The 18,086-nt window shown below is 27.4% G+C and overlaps 1 protein-coding gene across 1 annotated transcript in view; it reads left to right on the top strand.

Moving 5' to 3' along the window:
• Positions 1–18,086, top strand: part of LOC135931626 (serine/threonine-protein kinase mTOR-like) — a 36,982-nt gene that overhangs the window by 14,851 nt on the left and 4,045 nt on the right. The window contains exons 21-44 of the mRNA XM_065468862.1: positions 149–390; positions 1,504–1,758; positions 2,407–2,519; positions 2,899–3,204; positions 3,394–3,568; positions 3,823–3,975; positions 4,958–5,100; positions 5,223–5,385; positions 5,785–5,918; positions 6,174–6,252; positions 6,498–6,637; positions 8,071–8,168; positions 8,550–8,665; positions 8,901–9,086; positions 9,252–9,377; positions 10,038–10,169; positions 14,430–14,548; positions 14,638–14,755; positions 15,014–15,352; positions 15,565–15,749; positions 16,764–16,860; positions 16,973–17,071; positions 17,216–17,338; positions 17,757–17,939. Of these exons, the coding sequence (XP_065324934.1) occupies positions 149–390; positions 1,504–1,758; positions 2,407–2,519; positions 2,899–3,204; positions 3,394–3,568; positions 3,823–3,975; positions 4,958–5,100; positions 5,223–5,385; positions 5,785–5,918; positions 6,174–6,252; positions 6,498–6,637; positions 8,071–8,168; positions 8,550–8,665; positions 8,901–9,086; positions 9,252–9,377; positions 10,038–10,169; positions 14,430–14,548; positions 14,638–14,755; positions 15,014–15,352; positions 15,565–15,749; positions 16,764–16,860; positions 16,973–17,071; positions 17,216–17,338; positions 17,757–17,939 (3,824 nt within the window). The remainder of the gene's footprint in view (positions 1–148; positions 391–1,503; positions 1,759–2,406; positions 2,520–2,898; positions 3,205–3,393; positions 3,569–3,822; positions 3,976–4,957; positions 5,101–5,222; positions 5,386–5,784; positions 5,919–6,173; positions 6,253–6,497; positions 6,638–8,070; positions 8,169–8,549; positions 8,666–8,900; positions 9,087–9,251; positions 9,378–10,037; positions 10,170–14,429; positions 14,549–14,637; positions 14,756–15,013; positions 15,353–15,564; positions 15,750–16,763; positions 16,861–16,972; positions 17,072–17,215; positions 17,339–17,756; positions 17,940–18,086) is intronic.

Genomic DNA, 18,086 nt, shown 5'->3' on the forward strand with positions numbered 1-18,086 from the left:
TTTTTTAGTATTTTAAATTTGTTTAATAGTATTTTTAAAAAAACTTATAAAATAATCAATGTATGATTTAATTTTAAGATTATTACCATTTCCTCATTCCTAGTTATCTACTATTTTCATGGGTTTATTAATTAATCTTGCGATTTAGATTTATCCGTCAATGAAATATGGGTAAGCGTGAGTGCCTCCCTAGAAGACTTTTACCCCTGCGCCGCCATTTCTTGCCTGATGAAGATAATCAAGGATCCTTCCCTCAACCAACATCACACCATTTCGGTTCAGGCGATCACCTTCATATTTAAAAGCTTAGGTCCCAAATCCCATTTGTACATCAATAAGGTTGTTCCAACCTATTTGGCCTTGATTAAAAGTTCTGATAGCACCAGAGAAGTACTATATAACTATTTCTTTAAACTATTTATACTAATTACTAATGTTGTTAAAATATAATTTTTGCGAGAATGTTATCCTAACTAATCACATTTGAAATGGAATGCAACTACAAAATTAAAGTCTTACTTTTTATAATATGTTAAATATTTATATATATGTCGTATTGGGATATGAAATCCATGGGGATACGGAATATCTCAATTTTAAATCATTTACTGAGGTAAATTTTTAAATTTCAAAAATCTAATTTGATAGGAAAAGTATTTCAGTATATATAGGGTACTCACTGTGAATTTCAAATTTTACCGTGAACCTTTGAACTAGTCGTAATTTATATTGATTTTTATATAGAATTGTAATATAAATTAATAAATAAAAAAAATTTATGGCGAAAATTGTCCAAAATTATTAGGTACTCTACACATTCTAGAATACCGGGTAAACAGAATTTTAAAATTTCAGAATTACCCTCGGTAAATGATATAAAATCGAGAGATATGGATTCCTTATTCCAATGAGACATTATTATATATAATATCTCATTTATACCCAGTAATTCTGAGGAAACCTTATTTTTAAGAAAAAACTTATCCGCCTAAATTTTGAAACTAGTTTATTATTGTTAATAAAGACAAACAAAATTTAAAGCAAAATATTTTATAAAAAATAATGGCTGATTCTTTAACTATTTTTTTCTTCGGTGCAATTATGATATTTTTTATAGTACATATTATTATATTATGAGTATGTTTTTTTTTCAGTGCAAATATTTCTTTATTTTAATTGAACTCCATTTAAATTACTGATTACAAATCGCAAAATTATTTTGTATAGTGGATAGATTACATTAAAAATGATGAGTTTTAAATAATTTATAACTTGTAATGTAACTAATTACTTTTGGAGAAATTAACAAATTACATTTTTAAGGGTATAATTTGTAACGCTAACTAGTGTAGTTACTTTCAAGAAAGTAATTTTTAACTACACTCTTAATTGCGTGATTGGTAGTTGAAAAATGTATCGAAATGTTGTTTGATAAAAACTTAAATTTTACGTAACCAATATCCATTCATTGAAGAATTATAAAAAATTTTTATTTTATGAAAGTTTATGTTCCAGCAGCTAGCCATCATAGTCACTCTAGTGAAATATCACATGAGAAATTACTTGAAAGAAATCTGCGAAGGTATCAAAAATTACTGGGAACAAAGCGTAAGTCTTCAGGCCATTCTGATATCCCTACTGCATCAACTTGCGCTTAATATAGGCGCAGATTTAAGGCCCTACATATCGGATCTGCTACCAAATTTCTTGAAAGTTCTCAATTACGACAATTCGGCCGGCAGGACCAATACCCAAAAAGTAAAAAAAATTGTCTAAAAAAAAAGAGTGGACCCGCAGCCCCAGATTAAAGCCTTAAAATTAAAAAATTTAAAAAAAAACCCGGACCTGATTCAAAAATAATAATTTTTTTCTTACAAAACCCGAGCCAAGGTTTATTTATCAATAATATCTTCTTTCGGCTGGTTTGAAAATTCGCAAAAATAAAAACGAATCTTTTCTAGAATAATTTTTAGGACATGTTTTTATTTTTATGTAAAAAATACCTTATTTCTTTTTTTTTTGTTAAAGCTTCGAAAGTTTACGAATTATATTCTTGATATTAAAGATATAGCCTTAAATTAGTTTTTTTTTTCCATTTTTTGGAAATTTTTCTTTAAATTGGAAAATCATTATAGAGGGTTTAATATTTAAATATGTATTTACTGCTCATTTTTTTATACTTCCTAAAATACGGCCAAAATTATTCAAAAATGAAGGAAATTTTAAAAAATTCTTGACAAATAACAAAATCCTGGCCTAAAAAAATTTTCCTCAAAAAAGTACTATGAGCTTAAAAAATAATATATATTTTTTTAACATAATTCGGACAGGACCTAAGATTTCAACTTTATCAAACGCTAATAAGTTTTATAATTTTTTTTTACAAAAAAATTATTATTTATTTAGCTGCTATCCACCTTTCAGATTTTGGGTAATTTTTTCGAAAATTACATTCACATAATCTTGCCTCCCATAATACAGATAACGACGTCTTCCGAAATTCCCTTGAACGTGAGGAAGTGAGCATTTTAAAGCGCAATTCTTTAAAAAAAAAACCATTGAATAAAATAAATTGCACGAAGGCAATAACATTCATTAAGAAATACTAATTATAAAACGAAAATAGAGGAAGAAAGAAATGATAGATAATTTGTTGATTAATTATGATAAAAATTAGAATTAGGTTAAGTTTGAATTAACAAGATACCTTTAACTAAAACCTATATAAAATTATATAATAAAGGAAAAAAAATTGGCATTAAATTTAAAAAAACTTCGGTATTCTATAGTTCTTTCATAAAATATGTTATAATAAATCTTCAATTTATTTAAATGAAGATTAAAGGGGCTCAAAAATCCTCAAAATTGTTTCAACTTATTATTAAAAATAACTTAAAGAACGGCCGTAGAAACGATCAATTCCTTTTTAAAATGCATAGACATGACCGAATTTTGTTGTACCATCATCCATCCAATTCTGTCCCTTATAGATAACACTAATTCCGTATCACTAACTAATCCTTCCACCGGTTCAAATTACAACGGAACAACACTGAGTTTATCATCAACCAACCCGATACCCTCTTTACCATCTTTTTCTTTGCAAAATCTGCCCCAAAGTTTTCAACAAACCATCGGAACTGCCACACCTGCGTCAGGGGGCACTCAACAAACAGTTGGTAGCACTGTAATGACCTTCGAAAAGTTATAAATAAAAACATATGAATGATTTTATTATACCATATATCATCACCCACCCTAGCTATTAAGCTCCCGTAAGGTTTTACCACTTCACATCTTTTGTTTTCGGATCCTATATATTAACTATTACCACTTTTAACTTTTTAAATTACTTATTTCCTCGAGGAACTTATATATATATACAAATTCAAGCTATAATAGACCCGGATTTAACAGCGAATTAAGGATGGAAGCCTTGAAAGTTTTAACGTGTTTGCTAGCTCAAAACGGAAAACAATTTATAACCCTTTTTTCGCCCTGCGTTGCCCAAGTTATGGTCAAGAACAGTATATCCTACCCTCCTTACGAAACATTGATCATCAAAATAGTAAATTGCATTTGGGGGGGGGGGGAGTTTTTAAAATTTAAATGTCGATATATTTGTCATATTGCTTTAAATAAAAAAATAGAATTCTTGTAAGTTTAAAACATAATATTTTAAAGATCAGCGAAATAAAGGTCATTTCAATCCATTTATTTTAATAGGAAAAATATTGTTTTTTTCTTCTTAAATTGGGCATAACTAAAATAAGTTAAAAATAAAAATAAAATAATCTTTTTAATATTTATACAAAAAAAAAGTCAAACGATCTAGTCAATACCTTTGACGAGAGAAAGGATACCCTATCTCGTTACGATAAATTGCCAACGAATATAGATGATACCTCCACGAAAACCAGGATGGATGTCGTGCCTATCAAAAAACTTAACATCAATGCCGGGAATCTACAAAGGGTTTAACTTATATTAACATGCCATTTTTCTTCTTCTTTCTTTGATGCAAAGGAAGGAAAGAATGAAAATTTTTTTTGGCAATGCTTAATCTCTTTATCATTTAGGGCTAAAAGGGCACAAGTATTAAGGCAACGATTATAACGCGATATCTCCTATCCTTTACCACGAGAAAACATAAAAAAATCAGGCAAATACGTGGGACGATATCCCGCTATAATAACACTTACTATAAATTAGATTTACACTTGATGCCAAGACGGTATCCCCGATATCTATCATCGATATGATACCAAAAAAATTTATTATTACATTTTTGCTTACTGATGAGGTTGGTATCTCATCTCCAAACAACTTTTTTTTCAAAGCAGTTTTTGAGGCGTTTCCAGATTTTTTTTAAAATATACAAACAAAATGATTTGTTGCTGTATTTTATTTAAAAACAAGGTATTTCTAAATCGTTATTAAAAATTAAACTGACCGGCAAATTATTATCCTTTGTATGGAAATAAAGAAAAATTACTGGAAATGGCCTAAGAACCCTATTTGAAAAAACATTATTGTTATATCTATATTTAAGTATAGTTTACTTATTATATATGTTCAAGATCATTTTAGTTTTATTATTATTTCGGTTCTATATATTAATTTAAATGTTATATATAAAATACTTTACAACCTTTCAATATATTATGCAAATATATTATAAAACATATCTCGCTAGTTCTTACATTAAAAAAACACAATATATAATAATTATAGCTAATCAGAAATAAAGTCATTTAAAATGGGAACATGAAACTATAGTAGTTATTTTTGGAAATTGCCTTAGGTGTGGCTTATAATAAACCTTATTTTCTCAAATGGGAGATAATTTAAATTTCATCAAGTTTAATTCCCTAAGCGAAACCACACCATTATTCTCCGTTTATCAATCTAGAATAATGCGACACTGTTTTGTATATTTCAAAAAAATATTTTTTAGGCTTGGATAGTAAAAGGGCGCATATCGAAGGATGATTGGGTAGAATGGTTGAAAAAATTGAGCATCGATATTTTGAAGGAATCGCCTTCACCTTCTTTAAGATCTTGTTGGGCTCTGGCTCAAAATTACGCTCCTCTTGCCAAGTAAAAAAAATTTAAATAATATACGATACTGAATCTAACATTCATGTAAATGCATTTTTATAAATGAATGTTCAAAATAAAACTTTGTTTATGAAATCTTGTCTGGGTTTATATTATTTCAGGGATTTGTTTAATGCCTCCTTTGTTTCCTGTTGGATGGATTTGAGTGAACATTATCAAGATGATTTGATCGATAATCTTCAAGAGGCGCTCCTTAACTCGGACGTTTCCGAGGTCGTACTCACCGTTCTAAACTTGGCGGAATTTATGGATCACTGCGAAAAGGTTTTTTTTCCTTGGACAAAAGTCCTAAAATGTCCTTTGTTAACTTATATCTTCGATAACATAAAAATGGCGATAATCGTAAAAATGCATTTTCGCCAAAGCATGCGTAGTAAATTTTGCGAAATTAAAATTTTGTTAATTCGCGCAATTTTAATGTCTGCGAAGACGTAGGCTTAAGAAGCTAGCATTTTGATCATTTAATCTTAAATTTCGAGGTGTGCGCATATGGGAAGGGGGGGGGGTATTAATAAAAAATGAAAACTAACCCCTTGATCGATATAAAAATATTTCACTGAATATAAGTATTAAGTTATTCATACAATATCCAAGGCAAAACTCTAAAGATAAAAGATGTATATTATATACTATTCATCTATTAACAAATTTATTAATATTAAGGGCCCTCTCCCTTTGGATACGATTTTGTTAGGTCAGCAGGCCCTTAGATACAGGGCATACGCCAAAGCTCTACGATATAAAGAGGAAGAATTTTATAAAGGGGCTACTCCAGAAATACTAGAATCTCTCATATGGTAAAAAAATGTTCTTATACATTAGAAATTAAAAAAAAATCTAATCCTAGAATTGTAAGTGTCTATATGCTTGAAGTGAGTATTTTAAATCTTACGACATCTATAATCTCGTCCAAAAAGAATTAAATTTTGAAACCTTATACTTAAATTTGTAAATTATAAAGAAAATCACTTTAAAGATTATTTTTTTAAATAAGATTTGAGAATTGGGATATGACATCCATTTTTAAATTTATTTAAATGTATAAATAAAAGCATTAACAACAAACTCAAAGCTACCGAGGCGTCAGCTGGCATATTGTGTTATGCGCTCAAATATTTTCCAGAAGAATTGGTTCCACTTTTTTAAATAACTTTTTTCCTCTTCTCTTTACAGATTTTGATTATTTTTTAATTTACCATAGTCACCACTCTATTTTAGATATAAAATTATTACATATTCTAAAGCTGACTACGCCATTTTTTAATTCATTGCCATCTTTATAATATAGTTAACTTTTTTTAGAGTTGTCTATAAAAATGCGACGATATTAATTTTAAATTCAAACAAAAATATCTAATGAAAATGAAATGGCTCAGAAATCTCACGAGGGTTGGTACGAAAAGCTTAACGAGTGGGATGCCGCCCTCCAGATATACAGCGCTAAAATGAAAACGGAACCTTCCAACGAAAACGTTAAAATGGGCGCGGCTATGTGCCTGGAAGCTCTCGGTGAATGGTAAAGTTTTATTCATTCAATCATTATCATACCCTTTTAAGCTTCTTTTAAGTTTAAATTCGAATTACTGAGGATATCACCATTAGGAGAGCCTCGCCAGGAAAAGCTTATTATGTTTAAATATATTTAGTAAGAGTAATTACTTATTATATATTTAGTAAGAGTAATTACTTACTATAATAATATTTTAATATTCGTATAACAAAATATAAATTGATTGAGATCAGAATTATTGAAAGCTACCTTATAAATGTATCGTGATACCGATGAGTGCATTAAGTCAAAATGGAAGTTTATTTTGTTTACTCGGATATGAGCTTTCATTTTTGAGTCATCCCCGTATATCCTTAAACACATTTTTAACCATACTAAAAAAAAAATTTAAACTGGTGCGCTTGAAGATAATGAAGTACTATTAATATATAACACCTTTTATTAGGATAATCTTTAAATATAGTAAAATAACGAAACTTATTTTAAAAATAACCATTCAAAGTTTGATGGCTGTTAAAATTTATATCCAGGGGGTCGTGAAAAAAAAATAATAATTATAAATGTTTATCAAAATAAAATCCCTTCAGATATTTAAGATTTCTGAAAATTTTTTTGAGAATGCTCAAGCAAAATTGATTTTTTTATGCACCTTCGATTTTTAGCTCAATTTTTGGCACAAAATTTTTGGTAAAAAAATCTTCGAAAAATCAAACTCTTGGTAAAATAAAATATTTTAAATCTTTCAATTTTTTTTCTCTTATATTTTCACTATAGTTCATTGACTAATCACCTTGTCAAATCTCATTATTTTACTTCAAATTTTATTGGATTTAAATCCAGTCAAGTTTTTTTAAAATTTACTGATGATATGTTTTGATTTTTTTCTGCTTCCTCGTCAGAATCACTAATAATCTATAAATTTATAATATATCTAAAAGTTATTAAACATCATTTACCATATTTGCGTCATCCACCACACAAAATAAATTCGATTGAAGAAAAATAAACTCGGCTAGTTGAATAAATTAGTTTTTAAAAAAACTTAAAATAAAAATGTATCTATAAGATACATTCACAATAGTTTTGTATCTAAATACTTTAACAACCCTGGTTCAAACACATGGACACAGTCTTCATTATATTTATAATAAAAAAAATTAAACCCCGATTTATTTTTTCCTTAGGTATAAACCTTATAGAAATTCCTATCCTTCAATTTTTAACGAACTAAAAAATGGACTGTTTTATGTTGTTTATTTTTTTTGAAATATTAACTGTATTCTAATCTAATTAGGAAATTTGGGAGAAAAAATAAATAAAAATGTTAGAAAGAAAGAATGAAAGAAAAAAAAGGAGAAATAATCTATTGTATTAGCCCAAATAAATTTTATATACTTTTATAACATTCCGTCAATTCATCGAGAACAATTTTATTTTAGGTCACAAGTTTTAGATTTAGTTGAAGATTATTGGCCCACGGAAAATGATAACCAATTGAAATTGGCTTCACTGGCTTGTTCCGCCGCTTGGGGAATGGGTATAATTATGTCTATTTATTGATCCTTATCCATTTTTGTAGACAGAAAAAAAAATTGATAAATTGTATTTCTAATAAGTTTTACTTTTAGTATAATATTTAATATTTTTAACAAAACCTAGTAAATAATATAACTACATTTAAACCTCTAAAAGATGACAACCTCCTTATTTTGACTACTTTAGTTTGGTAGCTCATGCCAAAATTTTATATCAATTTAATTTCGTAGTATGTTAACCAACCACCCATTCTTTTATATTGCCTAAAGTTCTTCCCTTGAACTTTCACCTTGTTGAGGTTTTATTATAATCCAAATTGCTATTTTGATATAAAGTGTAATTCTTTATAAAACATATAATTATTTAAATGGTGGGGAAAAAGGTGACATGAAAAATATGGAAAAATATATATCATTCCTACCCGATAAGATACAAGACGGGGCATTTTATAGAGCAATATTGAATATAACCAAAAACGATTTTACCAACGCTGGAATAGTACGTTACATATACCAATAACATACATTACATATTCTATTGTATAATCCATGGGGTAGAAAACCATTTTATATGCCAATTCCCCAAGGTTATAATTACGAGAAATAAAAATTAGCCTAACTCCCTATTCCTAAAAGAAAATAAATAGATAAAAGGAAAGAATTTAAAAAAAAGAAATATGGCAAAAATTTAATTACAGCCATCATTTAATTTAAATTTAAAATATTAATATAAGTATATCAGTAAATGTCGAGATTTGTTAGAGCCCGAGCTTTCGGCCTTTGCCTCGGAAAGTTATGAAAGGGCTTATAATTCAGTATTCATGGCTCAAATTTTGTCCGAGATGGAGGAAAGCATGCAATACAAACTGCTTCCAGATCGCAGAGGCGTTATCAAGAATATGTGGTGGGATAGACTCATGGTATAAATATCAACTTTTACTCCACATTTTTTTTTCACATTGTTTGACGATTTTTTTTTTAAAGTTACATTTTTTTTCTTCAAGAATTTTTGTAATGAACATTATATTATATCATATACCATAGCATTTTATTTTCATGTGATTTACTATATGTAAACGGATAAGGGTTCTCAAAAAATTCTAACCAGTTGGCACAAAAGTATACAAGTACATTCTTTAGTGATCACACCGTCGGAAGATCAAAAGGCATGGCTTAAATACGTCAGTCTTTGCAATAAAAATGGAAGATTCGTAAGTCTTACAAAATGATTATGTTTTTATTTTATATTTAATTAATGTGATTCGAATATTTTTTTAATTAAATTGTTTGCCTTTGCTTCATTTTAACTCTAGGACCGTAATTGCAATAGACCTTTCAATAAGTTTATGAGCCCCCCCCTCCCCCCCCCCCCACTTAGAGCGGAAATTTAAAATTAGTTTTGCAATTTATGGGCAATTAAAAATTAATCCTAATTTTTTTTTAAAAAAATGTGTAAATATTATTAGTTAGACCTACTACGATGAAGATGAATATTCTTTAATTTATCATATTCTAAAATTGATTTGATATAGTGATACAATGTATTGTATATACTCGTAATATTTGCTTTGAGAATTTGTAATGCGTAGACAAATTATCCCGGAAACTAAACCTTTGCCCCGTCCTTCCTCCCCCCACCCACTTACAAATATTTAAGATATTTTTTTTTGAGGACTAATTATTTTTAAATGAGGACTAATTATTTTTAAAGAAAGATGAAATATTATTCTGAATATTCACCTTATTTACTACTTTTTTAGTCATTATAAAATGAAAGCTTAGTTTGTTTAACTATTATTATCTTTTGTTTAACTATTATTATCTTTATCTTATTTGATATAATTAAATTATTTTTATCAAAATTTCTCCAGTCATTAGCGCAAAAAACGTTGGTCAAATTACTAGGCTTCGAACCCGCCAAACAATCTGACCGAGCCTTGATGTTAGCGAGTCCCCCGCTCGTTTTCTCTTACGTCAAATACATCTGGAAAATTGGGAATAAGGTTTATTTTAAAAAGAAATGGATTTTTAAAATAATTTTTTTTTTAATTTCAATTTTTGATTATGAATTATTCGAAAAAAAACGATTTTTGAATTAAAATTTTTTTATTAAAAAAATAAATAATATCGAGCAATACGATAAATTCGATTTGATATTATATTTTCTAGTAACTGGTATTGGACAATTAAAAGTTTCGTGTTAACATCTGGCGTATAAAAAAAAGTTAGCCATTTTTATTATTTTTAGTTAAGACGCAACTTGTCTAATCGAAACATTAAATTGGCCAATTTTACCTAGAACTAAATGTATGGTTTGGGCAGTATCGCAAATTATCTTAAATGCAATATATTGTATCTATTCATTTCTTTTGAATAAGTATCTTTTATCTATATCTTGAATACTTTTTTAAAAATGAGTATTTGTATCTTTAACTATTTAATATGCAAAAGAAACATAAACTTTTAATTTTTCATTATATTTTGATATATTAAAAAGTTAACTATATAATTTAAATCCTAAACTATTAAACATTTTTTTATAAAAATTTCGCACCAATAATTATTAACATTCTAATCATATCTTCCCCAAATAATAATTTGTTCAAATTTTTTAAGGTAATATATTATTAATATTTAATAAATAGATCTCAATAAATTTTTATAGTTTTCTTCTGCTTCGCTGAGGAATATATTAAACCAATGTATCTCTTCGCAAGAGCTATTAATAAGCTTCTGTGCCAAAATAAGTGATATTAGAGGAATTGGGTTCGAATTTTATTTGTTATAAAATATTCATAATTTATTTCAAATTGACTTATGTTTTTGCCTACTACTTGTTAAAGCCATTGTAATTGGGTTAAATAAAAGATTTGAAAGGATTTGTAATTTTAATTATGAATATATAATGGCTTTTTAGCCACCATTTCAAATCCTTGTTTTAAAATTAGATTGGTTGATAATGATGATAGGAAAGTATATGCAAAATTTTTTGCTTGATACAGCACATGCTATTTTTAAGGACAAGGTTAATGCATTTGAGTTGCCTAAATATTCATCCCCCTTTATTGAAGAGGATGATATTTTCGTTTTTACAATATATCTTCTAAAAATAATGAGGCTAATGAATGAACTGAAAATATTAAATTATATTAAAGACAGTTGTCATAATACCAACAACTTATATAAATATAAGCACATCAAGGAAATATTTTTAAGGTATAACAATATTTGCACCAGTCGAACGTTTATTTAGTTTTGCAAACTTGTCAATAAGCCAAATAGACATAGATTGTCAGATAAATTATTTGAGAAATTGATTATATTAAAAATAGAATTTATAAAATTTTAATGTAGTTTAAGGAATTTTTTTTTTGAATTATCATATAGTCCTAATAAATTACTTTTATATTATAATCATAATTGTAATATATTACATTATACACCTTATATTGAAAATAAAGTGAAATGAATATAAATAAAGTGTTTTGTTTAGCGTTATGTCTTATTACAATGTCCTAAAATATAAGTGCTAATATCGTGGGATTTATGTGTATAATACAACAAGAAATAAGACAAAGTTTTATTTTGAATTTATTTATTTTAAAATACAACTATATCTATCTAATAAATTTCATGTCTATATATACTTTTCCAAATTCAATTTAGTGATAACAATCAATGAAACTATTAATATTATGTAAAGTGAAAGAAATAATACAATAAGTCCGTGAGGTAAAAATTATAATATAATTTAAAATAAAACTCAAATATATTAACATTCTCCCCTCTGTTCTTTCTTCGACTTTTCTATGTTCCTCGCAATAGTCGTAGAATTTGCATCCAATCGTTTGTTGTACCTCATCCTGTGATTCTATTCTCGATCTCGGCGTTCAAATCGTTATCATAAACTCGTCGTTTAGTAATTAGAATAATTTAGTGAATGTCGAATATTGAATGGAATAAAAATAATAAAAGGAATTTATCGAATATAGAATAAAATTGGAATAATAGAATGAATTTGTCGAATATTAAATTGAATAAGAATTATTGAATTTTCTTGTTGTCTTATACTCTAAACTCCACTACTTTAGCATGGTGGCAGCGTGTGGAACCAAAAAATAAAATTAAAAGAAAGTTGTAAAATATTAAATCTAAATTAACTTCTTAAAAATTTATATAAAATCCAATACTATAAAATAAAAAAAAATCCTTAAAATAATGCATATCTGACCTCTGCTGGAAAGGAGTTAGCTACCCATGGCACCATGTCAAGTCAGTCTGCAGATCCTATCTAAAAAATACATAAAATAAACATGCTGGTTTCTCAAAAAGAAGGTAAAACACCAAATAAAAAATATATATTATTATTTTATCATTTTTATGATATTCTTATTATCATACTTTTAGTCATTTAATTATTTATTTTATTTATCAAGTTGGTAAATATTTAAGGCAATGTTATGGCCATCGGGATAATTTTTTATCCGTCATAGGTCATTGTAAAGATAAACATAATATATATAAATAAACAAAAAAAAATTAACGAAATAAAGATTTTTCTTAACCTTAAAAGGTCATTATAAAAATAGTTAAGTACAAGGTCGATGAACTTAAATTTTTTAAGGAAAGAGAAATTTATATATATATATATATATATATAATATAAACAAATAAATAACACATAAACGAAGAGATAAATGACAAATAAAAATGCCCAAATTATCATCGAATCTCCCAAATAATATTATTAAAACCTTTATACAATTATAATGTGCATTGTTAAATATATATAAAAAAAGAAGAGTATTAAAATTTTTTTTATTATTATGTCAAAAAAGACGACTTAACTGTTCCTAAGTTCCTTGGGGACATAAATCTACATCGATAGAATCACCAGATATCTAAATAAAAATAAAATTAACGACAGTATATATAACACAAAATCTTTCCGATAATATTTGCTTAAAACTACAATCTATAAGCTCAGAGGCTGAATTCAATAATTTTGATTCATTAATAAAAAAACTTAAAATAATATATCTTAAAAAAAACGTTAATAGTAAAATTCTATAAAGCAAGTCATAAGGATGAAAAATTTATAGGCAATCGATACTAACATTACTTTTGAATACTTTTCCAAATTCAATTTAGTGATAACAATCAATGAAACTATTAATATTATGTAAAGTGAAAGAAATATTACAAAAAGTTCGTGAGGTAAAAATTGAGTTAATATAACTTAAAATAAAACTCAAATTAACAATAAGGTTTAACATTATGTCAATAAAGTGTCTTCTTAAAGTATCTACATTAGATTTTTTTCAATTTTTTACCAAGTATTTGTATCTGTCTTTTATTGAACTTTATTAAAAAGCATATTATATATGCATTTAAAGAGTATTTATATCTTTACCTGAATCCTTTTAAAAAAAATTTCCATCTCTGGGATTTGGCAAAAGCGCGTAAAGCTATATAAGTTGGTATAATCTGTATTTTAAAATAGACCACGATAAAAGACAATTGGTAATATTGCTTTGGGTTAATGGGTCGATTAATATATTTATAAAATATACCAATATTATTAGCAGGACCTAAATAAGCGTAAGTTTTATTATATTATAACATTTGGAATATTTAAGAATAAGATACATGATATTTGTATCTATAACTATTTAAACTGTAAAAAATACCTAGATAACTTTAACTGTTTTTTTAATATTTATAAATTTAGAATATTTAGTATTATAGATTTAATTTAAAAAGAAATTAGACATTATTTTAAATCCGAGTTGAAATGTTTATTTTTATATTTTAAAATTCAACAATAAAAAAAAGTACCAGCTAATTGGAAAATCATTTTAAACAAATTCTTAGTATATTTCGTATGAATATATCGTGTCATCACCTATAAGGTTCTTAGTATAGTTGGGTAATTGGTTTATTTTTAGCTGGCTAAAAAACTGCTAACCTAGTTTTTCTGGACGAAATACCATCACCACATAAGGAACAAATAATTGTAGGACAGTAAATAAATGGGGGAAACTGTCTGGCTTACCCGTTTAAACCTGGAAAACGCCCTGAAAGATACCTCGCGCCTCAATGCTTATAAGATTTTATACCGGTCTAATTAGCCGATTTTTAGCTATTACCCAACTATACACCTTAATTAAATTCGTTATTTTATCGAATCTATAGGATATAGTATAGTTATTATTTTTTAGTATTATAATATAATACAATTTTTTTTAAAAAAAATGTCATAGAACGACGCTTATATAAAATTATCGACATTTGTATCAGACCACCTACAACCAAAATATTTGGAAATGCTTAAGACTCCTGAGACAACCAAGAAAAACGATTTTCGAATTTTACTATCCAAGTTTTTTTTCTTTTTTTCTTTCTTCAAATTAATAAGCTATTTTTTAAAAATACTTTTCTCCATAATTTTTTTTATGTATTTTTTTTTAGATGTTACTTGAAAATGGGACAATGGTCAGAAAATTTAAATGGTATCACAGAAGCTTCGATTCCTCAAATACTTAATTACTACGTTTCAGCTATAGACAATTCTAACAACTGGTACAAGGTAATATAATAATGCCCGTTAAAAATTTAGAGATTAATTTTTTAAACTCTTAAATGATAAATATAAATTATATTACGGGTTCTATATTATCCTTATATTACAATTAATCGAATATTTGCCGATATTTCACAAAACCAATCAGGTACCGATGCAGTTCTAAATTAAAAAAAATTAAATCCACTCTTATTATTTTTTTCAAAAATAAGTACCAAATACAATATTCTTATAAATTTAATCTTTTTTAAAAAAAATATTTAGGCTTGGCATGCTTGGGCCTGCATTAATTTCGAAGCCTTACTATACTACAAGCAAAAGGGCGTTTTACCTCCCGAAGATTCCCTTCTCACTAACACCGAGCACGCAAAGAGAACAGGCAAGGAAGCTCTAACCTCGAGCTCATCTACTTCACCCGTAAATTCATCGTCCGAATGTGAGGAGGAAGCCGAGACAATACCGGACACGTCAGAGATGTTAGAGTCTACGTCAAAATTTAGTATTTCTAGCCTTGAAGCATCAAAATTAGACTTGAAACTCGAAGAGAAGATACCTATTATTCGCAAAGAGATATCAAGAACTCCGATTGACGAATCAACTGCGGTAAGTTCTGAATGCCTTGTTATTACTAATATATTTTTTTCTTTAAATTTTAAATGTTCATTTGGAAATTTTCGAATTTTTTTTTAAAAATTATTTTCACTTTATTTACATAAAAATGGAACTATTAGTGAGCAAAATTAGATAGTTGACGCACAAATTACCCTCATGTTAATTTTACCAATTATTACGATATTATTTTTTTAAATTTAAAGTCACAGACATCGACCCAATCCAAACAAATGAAATTGATCCCTGAGGAATCGTTATCTTTATCTTTTCCTAGCAACATTCAAGCGAACATGTTGGGGCTTTTGCATTACATTATTTTAGCCGTAAAGGGTTTCATTCAATCCATCTCATTTTCTTACAGTTCTACGTCGCTGCAAGATACATTAAGGTTTAAAATTTTTACCATAGCTAAAGAAAAAACCTAGGTACCCGGCCCCCCAAATAAAATTTCCATCCTCTCACGTGACGAGTTTTTTGGGGAAGATATTTAAATGTGTTTTTCTTTAAAATTCAAAAGTATTAATATTTAGAAAAGGTAATTTTTAATAAAATATTGTACAGAAATTTACCTTTGATAAAAGAATATTAGCATTTTTGATTATGGCGATCCATGGACCTGATCGGGGATTGTTTTCCCATAGACGCTTTTAGTCCGTAGTTTGGTGCGAATTGACTGTAATTTCAATGGAAGCAAATAGAGGACCCTCTAATACAGGGGACAATGTGTGGCATGCGATAGACTCGCATTGGAGGGGGGGGGGTGTCATTAATCCTTTTTCTAAGTGAATTATGCTTATTTTAGTTCAAGGGGTCTCAGCACCAATGGCATAAGAGGAAAGGTTCTAAATATAATATTGCGTATATACTATAATTAGTGTTGAAAGGATGTAATAATTTTAATTTGTATCATTTGAAAATTTTATTTATAAAATATCTTTCGGCTCTAAAAAAATTAATGTGAAGAGAAGTTGATTACTGAAAAAGGAAGACCAAAACCAAAAGTTGAAAGAAGGGAAGGGGGTAAATATAAACTTGAACTCATTAATTTTTCTATCGACAAAACTTATGAAAAAAATATGAATGTTGTCAGAGTTGCAAGATACTCTTAAATTTTTAAAGACACAATTACAATTATTAGATATTTAAAATTAAATTTTTTTTTCAAAAATGATTTGCGATTTTAAAAAAAAATTATATAAATTTGGATTAAAAAAAATAAAACTTAATTGATTCACATATACTCCACCCATTAAATAAATAAAATTTTTAAAAAAGAGTTCCATAAGCTGGGCTTGTATAAATTTTTGAAACAGTTTTCTAGATAATAGTAATAACGCCGCCAATAACTTTCTTCATCCATAGAATCTAATTAAGTATAATACTGAAATTTATAATACTTTAGATTACTTACATTATGCTTCGATTATGGGCATTATCAGGAAGTGTATGATGCTCTGCAGGACGGAATTAGGATGATACGAATCGATAATTGGCTACAGGTTCCATCTAATATGATTTTTTAAATTTCTGTCAACCATTTTTTTTATAACTAGAAATAAAAAAAACGCGGTATATTTTAAACGTGATATGTTTAACGCTCAACACAAATAGGTTATTCCTCAATTGATCGCTAGAATTGATACTCCGCGATTTTTGGTCCACAAATTGATTCATCAGTTACTCATCGAAATAGGAAATCATCATCCTCAAGTCACATATAAATATATATTCCAATACAACTTGAAAATCTTATTATATTACTTAATTGGAAAATCTAAAAATTAAGATTCCATTTTATATCCTATCATTGTTGATAATATGTCTTTATTTTTTTTACCACTTTACGTTTCAAAGGCTTTAATTTATCCGTTGACAGTTGCTTCCAAATCTGATATTCCATCTCGGCAGATATCGGCTAAAAAGATTCTTCGTGCGTTGTGTGAAAACAACAATACACTGGTACAACAAGCTCTAATGGTAACAAAATTTCTCATTTCGTGAAATCTTTTTTTGTATAGTAGATTGAAAGTGTTTAAATTTAAATCCATTTTTAACACTAAGTATTGAATAAATTAACTAAACATAATTATATAGCTGCAGGCTAATTTTAAATTTAGCTTATTTTAGGAAGAAATAATATATATTATTTCTATTTTTATCGCTAGAAAATACCAAAATAACTAGTGTATGAGGTTTATTTTCCCATTACAAATATATGCCCCTCCAATTTTTTAAAATATTTTGTTATATGCAATTTTTTATTTAATTAAAAGCCAAAAAAAATTTTTCCCTCCACTGATACCTCCCACTTTCTTCACAGGCTTAGAAATAATAACTATTCTAAACTTTCGACTTATAATTTTTTTTAAACGATCAAATTTACAATAACCGAAAGGTAAGCGAAGAATTGATTCGTGTTTCCATTTTGTGGCACGAGCTATGGTACGAAGGACTCGAAGATGCCTCTAGACTCTACTTCGGTGAAAAAAATGTTAAAGGAATGTTATCTGTCCTTGAACCTTTACATACCATGATTGAAAAGGGACCACAAACCATCAAAGAGACATCTTTTAGTCAGGTATTTAAAACTAATCAAGTTTTTAGCATAAACTAATGGTGATGCAAAATCACGCCATTTAAGCCGATATATAAAACGGCTAACCCAATATTTTACCCAGAAAATATTGCTTAATCGAGATTTCGCAGATGTTCTAAACCTTTGTGC

This window comes from Gordionus sp. m RMFG-2023, chromosome 1 (genome assembly GCF_954871325.1).
Source record: "Gordionus sp. m RMFG-2023 chromosome 1, tfGorSpeb1-WG-v2, whole genome shotgun sequence".
Lineage (NCBI taxonomy): Eukaryota > Metazoa > Nematomorpha > Gordioida > Chordodea > Parachordodidae > Gordionus > Gordionus sp. m RMFG-2023.